The 14,208-nt window shown below is 44.2% G+C and overlaps 1 protein-coding gene across 1 annotated transcript in view; it reads left to right on the plus strand.

Moving 5' to 3' along the window:
• The window catches only part of CHUK (component of inhibitor of nuclear factor kappa B kinase complex), a 156,149-nt gene extending 142,771 nt beyond the window's left edge, over window positions 1–13,378 (plus strand). Inside the window, exons 19-21 of the mRNA XM_040435103.1 lie at window positions 1,604–1,734; window positions 1,885–1,984; window positions 12,778–13,378. Coding sequence (XP_040291037.1) covers window positions 1,604–1,734; window positions 1,885–1,984; window positions 12,778–12,810 — 264 coding nt within the window. The 3' untranslated portion in view covers window positions 12,811–13,378. The remainder of the gene's footprint in view (window positions 1–1,603; window positions 1,735–1,884; window positions 1,985–12,777) is intronic.
• The last annotated feature ends 830 nt before the right edge of the window (window positions 13,379–14,208 follow it).

Raw genomic sequence — 14,208 nt, forward strand, 5'->3', positions numbered from 1 at the left:
ATATTTTCCATAAATTTTCCCTGAAAGCCAAATATCCCTAACTTTTTGTGAGCAGTGTGTGTATGTATAGTAATATACCGTATGTTTCGCCCTATAAGACACACCGGCCCATAAGACGCACCTAGGTTTTTTAGGAGGTAAATAAGAAAAAAATATTTTGAACCAAAAGGTGTGCTTTTAGTGGGTTTTGAACTAATGGTGGTCTGTGGATGACGCACTGTTATGGGGCATCTGTGGATGACGCACTGTTATGGGGCATCTGTGGATGACGCACTGTTATGGGGCATCTGTGGATGACGCACTGTTATGGGGCATCTGTGGATGACGCACTGTTATGGGGCATCTGTGGATGACGCACTGTTATGGGGCATCTGTGGATGACGCACTGTTATGGGGGCATCTGTGGATGACGCACTGTTATGGGGGCATCTGTGGATGACGCACTGTTATGGGGGCATCTGTGGATGACGCACTGTTATGGGGGCATCTGGGGATGACGCACTGTTATGGGGGCATCTGGGGATGACACAGCATCTTATGCTATGTGTCATCCACAGATCCCATCCCCCCATAACAGTGTCCCTGTGTAGTGAATGACCCCCAATACAGGGGGTGGGGGTCGGCATCTTGTTTTGTAATGGCAGCGGGGCCCAGTGCAGTCACTGTATTCTATTACACCGGGCCCCGCTCACTGTAGTAATCATATAGGCAATGTTAAACTGTAGAATTACTCTCCAATCCAGCCTGTAGTACCTACTACTAACTTCCGTAGCAGGCAGGAGGCCCAGCGCTGTCAGCGTAACTCACTACGTCATGCGCCGCCTGCTTCATTCATAAAGTGGGAGGAGCAGGCGCGTGATGTAGTGAGTTACGCTGCCGCCTCCTGCCTGCTATGGAAGATTGTAGTAAGTACTACAGGCTGGATTGGAGAGTAATTCTACAGTTTAACATTGCCTATATCAGAGATGGCCAACCTATGGCTCTCCAGCTGTTGTAAAACTACAACTCCCTCCATGCCTTTCTGTAGGCTGATGGCTGTAGGCAGTGTGGGCATGCTGGGAGTTGTAGTTTTGCAACAGCTGGAGAGCCTCAGGTTGGCCATCCCTGGCCTATATGATTACTACAGTGAGCGGGGCCCGGTGTAATAGAATACAGTAACTGCACCGGGCCCCGCTGCCATTACAAAACAGCAGTGCGGCGGTGTATCAGTGTAAATTCCGCCCCATAAGGCGCAGTGCTATTTTTTGGGGGGGGGGGGGGGGGGGGGGGGGGGGGGGGGGGGGGGGGGGGGGGGGGGGGGGGGGGGGGGGGGGGAGCATCTTGTAGGGGGAAAAATACGGTAGTTTATAGATATGTCAATGTGGAGAGAGGCAGTCGGTTCCGTCATGGAATGCTGTGAATCATCCACCCACAAACCATTTGCCAGGTTTCAGCCGGATCACCATCAGACCCCATTATAGGTAATGTGTTTTATTAACCTACACTAACTGGAGATAAGGATGTCGGGATGTTCCATATAAATTGTCACAAACATTAATATTGCACATATCCCATTTGCGTATTCTGTTTGGTATAAAAATCACACAATTGTCTTTCTTTTTAGACACAGAGCTCTGCGCGCTCTCTGGGACCTTCCAGTTTAGAAACATCCAGTACTCCTCGTACGTCAGGCTGGTCAGACCCAAATTCCCCACAGGCACTTTCATCTATGCTGATCTCAAAAGACAAGAACAAGTATGGTGCATTATATATCGCATACAATGTTTGTACAGTATATGTAGTCTTAACTTCTTTGCAGACTTTCTATTCTTGCATTCGATAATTGCAAATATGTATTAGTTGTGAATTTAAACATGTACAATAACTGTTAAATAAAACTTTCAGAGAGACCTTTAAACGCGCCATAGATGAAAACCTGTTTTATCAGAAGCAGCTCAGCACTTTGATCATGGAAAGCACAATGGAACAAGAAAGAAGCTTAATTGTAAGTGTGTGTGTGCGTATATATATATATATATATATATATATATATATATATATATATATATATATATATTGCCTTGTAAAAGTATTCTCCCCCCCCCCCCCCTTGACTTTTTTTCGTGTTTTGGGGCCTCACAACCTGGAATTAACATGGATTGTTTGACGATTTGCATCATTTAATTTACAGAACATGCCCACAACTTTTGAAGATGTTTTTTTTATTTTTTTATTATTTATTGTGAAGCAAACCACAAATAGGACAAAATAACAGAAAAAGTCAATGTGCATGACTATTCACCCCCCTAGAGTAAATACTTTGTAGAGCCACCTTATGCGGCAATTACAGCTCCAAGTCGCTTTGAATAAGTCTCTATGAGCTTGCCACATCTCAGGCTACTTTCACACTAGCGTTCGGGTGTCCGCTCGTGCGCACCGTTTGAAGGGGCTCACGAGCGGCCCCGAACGCATCCGTCTGGCCCCAATGCATTCTCAGTGGAGGTGGATCCACTGAGAATGCATCCGCCTGCCAGCGTTCAGCCTCCGCTCCGCTCAGTGAGCGGACACCTGAACGCTGCTTGCAGCGTTCGGGTGTCCGCCTGGCCGTGCGGAGGCGAGCGGATCCGTCCAGACTTACAATGTAAGTCAATGGGGACGGATCCGCTTGAAGATGACACAATATGGCTCAATCTTCAAGCGGATCCGTTCCCCATTGACTTTCAATGTAAAGTCTGAACGGATCCGCTCAGACAACTTTCACACTTAGAAAATTTTCTAAGTTTTAATGCAGACGCATCTGTTCTGAACGGATGCGAACGTCTGCATTATCGGAGCGGATCCGTCTGATGAAACATCAGACGGATCCGCTCCGAACGCTAGTGTGAAAGTAGCCTCACCTGGGATTTTTGCCCATTCCTCCTCGCAAAACTGCTCCAGCTCCTTCAAGTTGGATGGTGTGCGCTTTGAACAGCAATCTTTAAGTCTGACCACAGATTTTCGATTGGATTGAGATTTGGGCTTTGACTAGGCAATTCCAACACATTTACACGTTTCCCCTTAAAGGATAACTCTGGTATTTTTTTTATTTTTTTTTTGGGAGTATTGGATTGTGGTGATTAATATCACCTTTGTGGCCCTATTTCAACTTTTCACTGTGTGTTCAATTACCCCTTAATTCCACATTTTTGTTCCCTGTACTGCCTACTTTTACCTGTGCTTAAAATAGGGTTGCTAGGCATGGTCCGTCTATCTGTTGATAGACTGAGCACGCAGCATGCAAGGTCATATTACTGACAGCCAGGGACTGTAAGTAAATGATTAAAGCCAGGTCCTCCCCAGCAGCGGATAACAGTGCCTGGGCTGTGTGCACTTCTCCCTGTCCCTGCACTTGGCAGACGCTCCCTCACTCAGCAGAGCTGGAGAATGCAGAGTTGAAGCAGCGCACAACATGGAAGGGAGATTTGCCATCTGCTCAGTGTATAAATGAAAGTAACAGGTGGTAAGAGAACCCCTTTGTGCTGCAGGAGATTAAACCTTTAGGGGAGAGGGCTCTGGTTACTGACACTTTTGGGGGGCTATTGTTACTGGCTAGTGAGGGCAGGCGGATTAGCCTCAGGGTGAGGCAGTGGCGGCCATCTTACTGAATAGTGAAATTGCAGTTTTATGCAGACTGGTTGCTAAGGGCTGAATCTTATTAAATATGGGGTAAGTCAGTCTAATAGTAACTGATTCTGGAATATCCTGTTATTAGTAACTACATATATGAAAATTGAAATTAGGGTCTAAATGTGACAGTTATCCTTTAAACCACTCAAGTGCTGCTTTAGCAGTGTGTTTGGGGTCATTGTCCTGCTTTAAGGTGAACCTCCGTCCTAGCCGCAAATAACGAACAGAGTGGTACAGGTTTTGCTTAAGAATATCCCTGTATTTAGCACCTTCCATCTTTCCCTCAACTCTGACCAGTTTCCCAGTCCTGGCTGCTAAAAAACATCCCCACAGCATGATGCTGCCACCACCATGTTTCACTGTGGGGATGGTGTTCTTTGGGTGATGTGATGTGTTGGGTTTGCGCCAGACATCACGTTTTCTTTGGCCAAAAAGTTCAATTTTAGTCTCCTCAGACCAGAGCACCTTCCTCCATACATTTTGGGAGTCTCCCACATGCCTTTTCACAAACTCACAATGTGCCTTTTTGTTTTTTGCTGAAAGTAATGGCTTTCTTCTGGCCACTCTGCCATAAAGCCCAACTCTATGGAGCGTACGGCTTATTGTCGTCCTATGTACAGATACTCCAGTCTCTGCTGTGGAACTCTGCAGCTCCTCCAGGGTTACCTTAGGGTCTCTGTGCTGCCTATCTGATTAATGCCCTCCTTGCCCGGTCCGTGAGTTTTGGTGGGCGGCCGTCTCTTGGCAGGTTTGCTGTAGAGCCATGTTCTTTCCATTTGGTTATGATAGATTTGATGGTGCTCCTGGGCATCATCAAAGATTTGGATTTTTTTTTTTATAACCTAACCCTGACTTGTACATCTCAACAACATTGTCCCTTACTTGTTTGGAGAGTTCCTTGGTCTTCATGGCAGTGTTTGGTTAGTTATGCATCTTGCTTAGGTGTTGCAACCTCTGGGGCCTTTCAAAAAAGGTGTGTATATGTAATGACAGATCATGTGACACTTAGATTGCACACAGGTGGACATAATTTCACTAATTATGTGACTTCTGAAGGTAATTAGTTGCACCAGAGCTTTTTATGGGCTTCCTAACAAAGGGGGTGAATACATACGCACATGCCAATTTTCTGTTTTCTATTTCTAAACAATAGTTTTATTTATATATTTTTCTCATTTCACTTCACCAACTTAGACTATTGAGTTCTGATCCATCACATAAAATTCAGATTAACAAAACATTGAACTTAAGACTGTACAAAATCCGAAAAAAGTCAAGGGGGTGAATACGTTTGCAAGGCACTGTATATATATATATATATATATATATATATATATATATATATATATATTATAATAATTTTTTATTTTTTTTGCAACTTAGGAAGTGCAATACTGGGTTTACATTGTTTCTACTGGCATAAAGATTTACAGTTGCTTACTAGAAATTGTGTTGTAAAAAGTTACGTCTAGTTTCAGTGTAACTCCTGGTAAACAAAACCACACTCTTGTGCCCAAAAAGTTTTACCTACCTGAATGCTGCTTTTCTGGGTCACAGCTGAAGTATTGGCCATGGCTGTGGCATTGGTTGGAGACAGTTAAATTCCATATATTGTCTGTGGCCTAATAGAGGACATTAGATAATCTCTGAAATGGGTAACATTCTCTGCACTAAAAGTTTGGGGAAATGTACGGCTATATGGGGATGGCCTAAAATGGAGTTCACCTCTGAAGCCCATCAGTGGCTGCACATTTGGGCAGCAAATAAATGTAGAGATAACCGGAGTTATGGAAACAGCCAAGCTAACTGGGTTGTTTCCATAATCCCACCCATCATCACCTGGATGTGGCATCCAGAAATCATCTGGATGCTGCGTTCTCTAGGGCCATCAGGACCTGCGTTCTCAAGAAACTCTCATCTATCATACACTTAAAGGGGATGTCTTATCTCATACAATGGGGGCATATCGCTAGGATACATCGAGAACGGAGCCCTCCATTCATTTCTATGGGGCCGCCGAGCAATGGCTCAGCTATTTCCATTGGGCATATGAGATATGGTCCCATTGTCTGAAATGAGACAACCTCTTTAATCATTATACCACAAAATATCTGTAAATCGTTAGTGCGTAGAGTATGTATGGAGTGTGCTCATGAACTGAACCGCTCTATACGCAGCAAGTGCCAGCTTTATCGCCCATCCGTCTTAAATTCATTAAGAATCTTGTTCCCCATTCTCCAATACAACATATGGTGAATTAAAATGGTACCATTAAAAATATAATTTGTACCGCAAATAAACAATCTGTCATATTTCTATGTGAAAGGAAAAGTCCTGGCTCTAAAAGGAATGACCGTGGTGCCGCTGTGCCCATGTTAGGGACCAAAAACGCCGGTCCCCAAAACACAGGCATCGGCCATGTGAACTCTGCATCACGGTGCAGACCTGTTGACTTCATATTCTATCTTTTGCGGTGTGGAGGCACAGACCCGGAAGCACATGGGCACGGCTGCGCCACAGTCGTGTGAATGTGCAATTAGTCACATCCTGTATGTAAATATGGAAAAAAATCACGTAAAATAATGTACTAGCACAATAGATGCAGACATTATATATGGACTAAGCTCTCATTCTGGTATGATAAAATCTGAGACTCTTAGCCAATATATTTTTGATCAAAACACATCTGTGCCCACCTACCCTCGCCAAGGTGGTCTCAGCCAGGCAAGCGCCCCTCTAAACCTATCTATGCCCTTGGGCATCTATATTCAGGAGAGCTGACCCTGCACATATAGTGTGCTGCTCCTAGTTACCTCTGTGTGCATCAAGCAACCAATGAGAGGAGTAGCATGCACAGCTATATGTACCACTTAAGGTCACCTATGGGCTAGGCGGGGCAAAAGTACACAAAAATACTCCCCAGATAATAGGAGCACATTCACACTAGAAGGTGCCACTCCTTCAAGAACATAAATTTATCAAATATCACAGAAAAAGATACAAAACATCCTGTAGATATGCAATAAATATTTAATATGGGAATACCCCTTTAACCACCTCCGGACCGCCTAACGCAGGATCGCGTTCCGGAGGTGGCAGCGCTGCGCACAGTCACGCATATACGCGTCATCTCGCGAGACGCGAGACTTCCTGTGAACGCGCGCACACAGGCGCGCGCGCTCACAGGAACGGAAGGTAAGAGAGTTGATCTCCAGCCTGCCAGCGGCGATCGTTCGCTGGCAGGCTGGAGATGTGTTTTTTTTAACCCCTAACAGGTATATTAGACGCTGTTTTGATAACAGCGTCTAATATACCTGCTACCTGGTCCTCTGGTGGTCCCCTTTGTTTGGATCGACCACCAGAGGACACAGGTAGCTCAGTAAAGTAGCACCAAGCACCACTACACTACCCTACACCCCCCCCCCCCCCGTCACTTATTAACCCTTATTAGCCCCTGATCACCCCTGATCACCCCATATAGACTCCCTGATCACCCCCCTGTCATTGATTACCCCCCTGTCATTGATCAACCCCCTGTAAAGCTCCATTCAGACGTCCGCATGATTTTTACGGATCCACTGATAGATGGATCGGATCCGCAAAACGCATCCGGACGTCTGAATGAAGCCTTACAGGGGCGTGATCAATGACTGTGGTGATCACCCCCATATAGACTCCCTGATCACCCCCCTGTCATTGATTACCCCCCTGTAAAGCTCCATTCAGATGTCCGCATGATTTTTACGGATGCACTGATACATGGATCGGATCCGCAAAACGCATCCGGTCGTCTGAATGAAGCCTTACAGGGGCATGATCAATGACTGTGGTGATCACCCCCCTGTCATTGATTACCCCCCTGTAAAGCTCCATTCAGACGTCCGCATGATTTTTACGGATCCACTGATAGATGGATCGGATCCGCAAAACGCATCCGGACGTCTGAATGAAGCCTTACAGGGGCGTGATCAATGACTGTGGTGATCACCCCATATAGACTCCCTGATCACCCCCTGTCATTGATTACCCCCCTGTCATTGATTACCCCCCTGTAAAGCTCCATTCAGATGTCCGCAGATTTTTACGGATGCACTGATACATGGATCGGATCCGCAAAACGCATCCGGTCGTCTGAATGAAGCCTTACAGGGGCATGATCAATGACTGTGGTGATCACCCCCCTGTCATTGATTACCCCCTGTAAAGCTCCATTCAGATGTCCGCATGATTTTTACGGATGCACTGATAGATGGATCGGATCCGCAAAACGCATCCGACGTCTGAATGAAGCCTTACAGGGGCATGATCAATGACTGTGGTGATCACCCCATATAGACTCCCTGATCACCCCCCTGTCATTGATTACCCCCCTGTCTTGATTACCCCCCTGTAAAGCTCCATTCAGATGTCCGCATGATTTTTACGGATGCACTGATAGATGGATCGGATCCGCAAAACGCATCCGGACGTCTGAATGAAGCCTTACAGGGGCAATGATCAATGACTGTGGTGATCACCCCATATAGACTCCCTGATCACCCCCCTGTAAAGCTCCATTCAGATGTCCGCATGATTTTTACGGATGCACTGATACATGGATCGGATCCGCAAAACGCATCCGGTCGTCTGAATGAAGCCTTACAGGGGCATGATCAATGACTGTGGTGATCACCCCCCTGTCATTGATTACCCCCCTGTAAAGCTCCATTCAGATGTCCGCATGATTTTTACGGATGCACTGATAGATGGATCGAATCCGCAAAACGCATCCGGACGTCTGAATGAAGCCTTACAGGGGCATGATCAATGACTGTGGTGATCACCCCATATAGACTCCCTGATCACCCCCCTGTCATTGATTACCCCCTGTCATTGATTACCCCCCTGTAAAGCTCCATTCAGATGTCCGCATGATTTTTACGGATGCACTGATAGATGGATCGGATCCGCAAAACGCATCCGGACGTCTGAATGAAGCCTTACACGGGCGTGATCAATGACTGTGGTTATCACCCCATATAGACTCCCTGATCACCCCCTGTCATTGATCACCCCCCCTGTCATTGATCACCCCCCCTGTCATTGATCACCCCCCCTGTCATTGATCACCCTCTGTAAGGCTCCATTCAGATATTTTTTTGGCCCAAGTTAGCGGAATTTATTTATTTTTTTCTTGCAAAGTCTCATATTCCACTAACTTGTGTCAAAAAATAAAATCTCACATGAACTCACCATACCCCTCACGGAATCCAAATGCGTAAAATTTTTTAGACATTTATATTCCAGACTTCTTCTCACGCTTTAGGGCCCCTAGAATGCCAGGGCAGTATAAATACCCCACATGTGACCCCATTTCGGAAGAAGACACCCCCAGGTATTCCGTGAGGGGCATATTGAGTCCATGAAAGATTGAAATTTTTTGTCCCAAGTTAGCGGAACGGGAGACTTTGTGAGAAAAAAATTAAAAATATCAATTTCCGCTAACTTGTGCCAAAAAAAAAAATTTCTATGAACTCGCCATGCCCTCATTGAATACCTTGGGGTGTCTTCTTTCCAAAATGGGGTCACATGTGGGGTATTTATACTGCCCTGGCATTCTAGGGGCCCCAAAGCGTGAGAAGAAGTCTGGTATCCAAATGTCTAAAAATGCCCTCCTAAAAGGAATTTGGGCCCCTTTGCGCATCTAGGCTGCAAAAAAGTGTCACACATCTGGTATCGCCGTACTCAGGAGAAGTTGGGGAATGTGTTTTGGGGGTGTCATTTTACATATACCCATGCTGGGTGAGAGAAATATCTTGGTCAAATGCCAACTTTGTATAAAAAAATGGGAAAAGTTGTCTTTTGCCAAGATATTTCTCTCACCCAGCATGGGTATATGTAAAATGACACCCCAAAACACATTCCCCAACTTCTCCTGAATACGGCGATACCACATGTGTGACACTTTTTTGCAGCCTAGGTGGGCAAAGGGGCCCATATTCCAAAGAGCACCTTTAGGATTTCACAGGTCATTTACCTACTTACCACACATTAGGGCCCCTGGAAAATGCCAGGGCAGTATAACTACCCCACAAGTGACCCCATTTTGGAAAGAAGACACCCCAAGGTATTCCGTGAGGGGCATGGCGAGTTCCTAGAATTTTTTATTTTTTGTCACAAGTTAGTGGAAAATGCTTTTTTTTTTTTTTTTTTTTTTTTTTTTTCATACAAAGTCTCATATTCCACTAACTTGTGACAAAAAATAAAAACTTCCATGAACTCACTATGCCCATCAGCGAATACCTTGGGGTCTCTTCTTTCCAAAATGGGGTCACTTGTGGGGTAGTTATACTGCCCTGGCATTCTAGGGGCCCAAATGTGTGGTAAGGAGTTTGAAATCAAATTCTGTAAAAAATGACCTGTGAAATCCGAAAGGTGCTCTTTTGAATATGGGCCCCTTTGCCCACCTCGGCTGCAAAAAAGTGTCACACATCTGGTATCTCCGTAATCGGGAGAAGTTGGGGAATGTGTTTTGGGGTGTCATTTTACATATACCCATGCTGGGTGAGAGAAATATCTTGGCAAAAGACAACTTTTCCCATTTTTTTATACAAAGTTGGCATTTGACCAAGATATTTATCTCACCCAGCATGGGTATATGTAAAAAGACACCCCAAAACACATTCCTCAACTTCTCCTGAATACAGAGATACCAGATGTGTGACACTTTTTTGCAGCCTAGGTGGCAAAGGGGCCCACATTCCAAAGAGCACCTTTCGGATTTCACAGGTCATTTACCTACTTACCACACATTTGGGCCCCTAGAATGCCAGGGCAGTATAACTACCCCACAAGTGACCCCATTTTGGAAAGAAGAGACCCCAAGGTATTCGCTGATGGGCATAGTGAGTTCATGGAAGTTTTTATTTTTTGTTCACAAGTTTGTGGAATATGAGACTTTGTATGAAAAAAAAAAAAAAAAAAAATCATCATTTTCCACTAACTTGTGACAAAAAATAAAAAATTCTAGGAACTCGCCATGCCCCTCACGGAATACCTTGGGGTGTCTTCTTTCCAAAATGGGGTCACTTGTGGGGTAGTTATACTGCCCTGGTATTCTAGGGGCCCAAATGTGTGGTAAGGAGTTTGAAATCAAATTCAGGAAAAAATGAGGAGTGAAATCCGAAAGGTGCTCTTTGGAATATGGGCCCCTTTGCCCACCTAGGCTGCAAAAAAGTGTCACACATCTGGTATCCCCGTACTCAGGAGAAGTTGAGGAATGTGTTTTGGGGTGTCTTTTTACATATACCCATGCTGGGTGAGATAAATATCTTGGTCAAATGACAACTTTGTATAAAAAAATGGGAAAAGTTGTCTTTTGCCAAGATATTTCTCTCACCCAGCATGGTTATATATAAAATGACACCCCAAAACACATTCCCCACCTTCTCCTGAGTACGGAGATACCAGATGTGTGACACTTTTTTGCAGCCTAGGTGGGCAAAGGGGCCCATATTCCAAAGAGCACCTTTCGGATTTCACAGGTTATTTTTTACAGAATTTGATTTCAAACTCCTTACCACACATTTGGGCCCCTAGAATGCCAGGGCAGTATAACTACCCCACAAGTGACCCCATTTTGGAAAGAAGAGACCCCAAGGTATTCGCTGATGGGCATAGTGAGTTCATAGAACTTTTTATTTTTTGTCACAAGTTAGTGGAATATGAGACTTTGTAAGAAAAAAAAAAAAAATCATCATTTTCCGCTAACTTGTGACAAAAAATAAAAAGTTCTATGAACTCACTATGCCCATCAGCGAATACCTTAGGGTGTGTACTTTCAGAAATGGGGTCATTTGTGGGGTGTTTGTACTGTCTGGGCATTGTAGAACCTCAGGAAACATGACAGGTGCTCAGAAAGTCAGAGCTGCTTCAAAAAGCGGAAATTCACATTTTTGTACCATAGTTTGTAAACGCTATAACTTTTACCCAAACCATTTTTTTTTTTATCAAAGACATGTAGAACTATAAATTTATAGCAAAATTTCTATATGGATGTCGTTTTTTTTTGCAAAATTTTACAACTGAAAGTGAAAAATGTCTTTTTTTTGCAAAGAAATCGTTAAATTTCGATTAATAACAAAAAAAGTAAAAATGTCAGCAGCAATGAAATACCACCAAATGAAAGCTCTATTAGTGAGAAGAAAAGGAGGTAAAATTCATTTGGGTGGTAAGTTGCATGACCGAGCAATAAATGGTGAAAGTAGTGTAGGTCAGAAGTGTAAAAAGTGGCCTGGTCTTTCAGGGTGTTTAAGCACTGGGGGCTGAGGTGGTTAATATAGTTTGGGAAAAGGGATGCATTCATTTGATAACATTATTAATATTCCATCGGGGCGTTCCCAGAGGTTGTCTTATATCCATTTGCAGCAATGCTGGTTGTTCTCAAAGCTTTCAGGTATATGGGAACTATTCCCAGTTATATATTTAAAGGGGGTGTCTTATCTCAGACACAGGCGAGTCTCCTAGCGATATGCCCCCAATGTCATATAGGTGCGGGTCTCACCTTCGGGACCTGTTCCTATCTCCAGAATGGGCCCCTGATAGCGACGGAGAGTGCAGCAGAGGCCACAATCTATTTGCTTCTGTGGGAGTTTTGAAAATAGCCTAGCTTTGACTCTGTTGTTTTTGACAGTCCCATAGAGGTGAATGTAGAGTTAGCTGAGAATGCGCAGTGCGCTCTCAATTCACTTCTATGGGACTTCGGAAATAAGCCGAGCCGTTAGCTCAGCCATTTCTGTCAGGACCATAGAAGTGAATGGAGAGTGTGCCGTGCTTACTTTGTACACTTTCCTTTACTTTCAGGGGTCCATTCTGGAGAGAGTAGCAGGTCCCAGATTTGGGACCTGTAAGTATCTGACATTGGTGGCATATCCTAGCGATATGCCACTAATGGCTGAGATTACACAAACCCTTTAAGTTCCACTTATGTAATCAATTTTTTTTTCTCCTTAAATTGTAAGGAAAAAAATGATACAAAAAGAGGCCACAAATAATTTAGTAGTATACCAAATTATTCTTTGAGAGTAGGATATGATATGATATTTTATGATACGTTATTTTACTAATATAGTATTTATTTGTTCATCTGTTTAGAGCATGGACTGGAGCTGGTTGCAGCAGCAATGAAGACATTCCACAGTCTACACATTTCCTCAAAGCATGACAGTAATAGATTTTATTTTGAATGCAAAACAATATTGGTTTTGCAAGTAGCCGGTTTGTCAACAGTGCCTTCCTTCTTGATGTTCTCTCCGTACCACAATGTGTAGTTCAATAGTACTGTGGAAGGAGAAAAACCTAGTAGTTACTAAATTTTATTTACTTCTTTAAATCAAATTTTAGTTGCAAGATGTAACTCCAGTTTCTAGTATTTCAATTTTATGAAAGATTGCTTTTACAAATGCAATACTCCTACTTCCTCTGAGAGGAAAATATTCACCCGACATTGTAAATTAACCCTTGAAATTCAGCTTGTATAAATTTGCTTTTCTCAAATGTGTATGATTTTCACTTGTAAAAAAATCTCTTTTGTTATGAATGTATCTTCATTTCAAAGATGTTATGGCTCCTTCGCTCTTTTGGTGCATTTTTTATTCTTTTTATATCAAACTAGCAGGACCCGGCTTTGCACGAGTATATTTAATCTATTTCATTTAATATTTGTGTCTTGTTAAAAGATAGACAGTATCCACTAGAACAGTGACATCTACAGTACCCCGCCCCTTTAACAGTGACCTCCACAGCGGCTGCTCCTTTATTAGTGACCTCCACAGTACCCCATCTCGTTAACAGTGATTTCCATAATAACCCGTCCCCTTAACAGTGACCTCTACAAAGCTATGTTCCCTTAAAATGTGACCTTCACAACACCCCGCCCCCTTAACAATGACCTCTACAGCACCCCACCCCTTAACACTGACTTCCACAGTTCCCTGTCCCCTTAACAGAGACCTCCACAGCGCCTGCCCCTTTATCAGTGACCTCGACAGCATCCCGCTCCCTTTAACAGTGACCTCCACAGCGGCCGCCCCTTTATTAGTGATCTCCACAGTACCCCATCTCTTTAATAGTGATTTACACAACACCCCGTCCCCTTAAAGGGTTTTTACCACCACATTTTCACCTAATTAGCTGTCAGACACTAGCGATCTGCTAGTGTCTACTCTACCTAACCATGCTATTGTAATCCCTTTCTGTGCAGCGGTTACCCTAAAAAACGTAGTTTTAATGGTATGCTAATGAGCCTCTAGAGGCTCCGTCCACTCACCATTTCTGCCGCCCAGTGCGCTCCAGCCCGCCCCTCTCCTCTAGATTGACTGACAGACTACTTCTCTGCATCTCGGCCGAATTCTCGCACCTGCGCCGTGTGCTTCTGTATTCGGCACAGGCGCAGTGACTGTCTCCCTGCGCCGGCATCTTCACTGCGCCTGTGCCGATTACAGTGCAGGGAGCAGTCCAACAGTCACTGCGCCGAATACAGAAGCGCAGGCGCGAGTGGGCTGTCAATCTAGAGGAGAGGGGCGG

Source organism: Bufo bufo, chromosome 6, assembly GCF_905171765.1.
Source record: "Bufo bufo chromosome 6, aBufBuf1.1, whole genome shotgun sequence".
Lineage (NCBI taxonomy): Eukaryota > Metazoa > Chordata > Amphibia > Anura > Bufonidae > Bufo > Bufo bufo.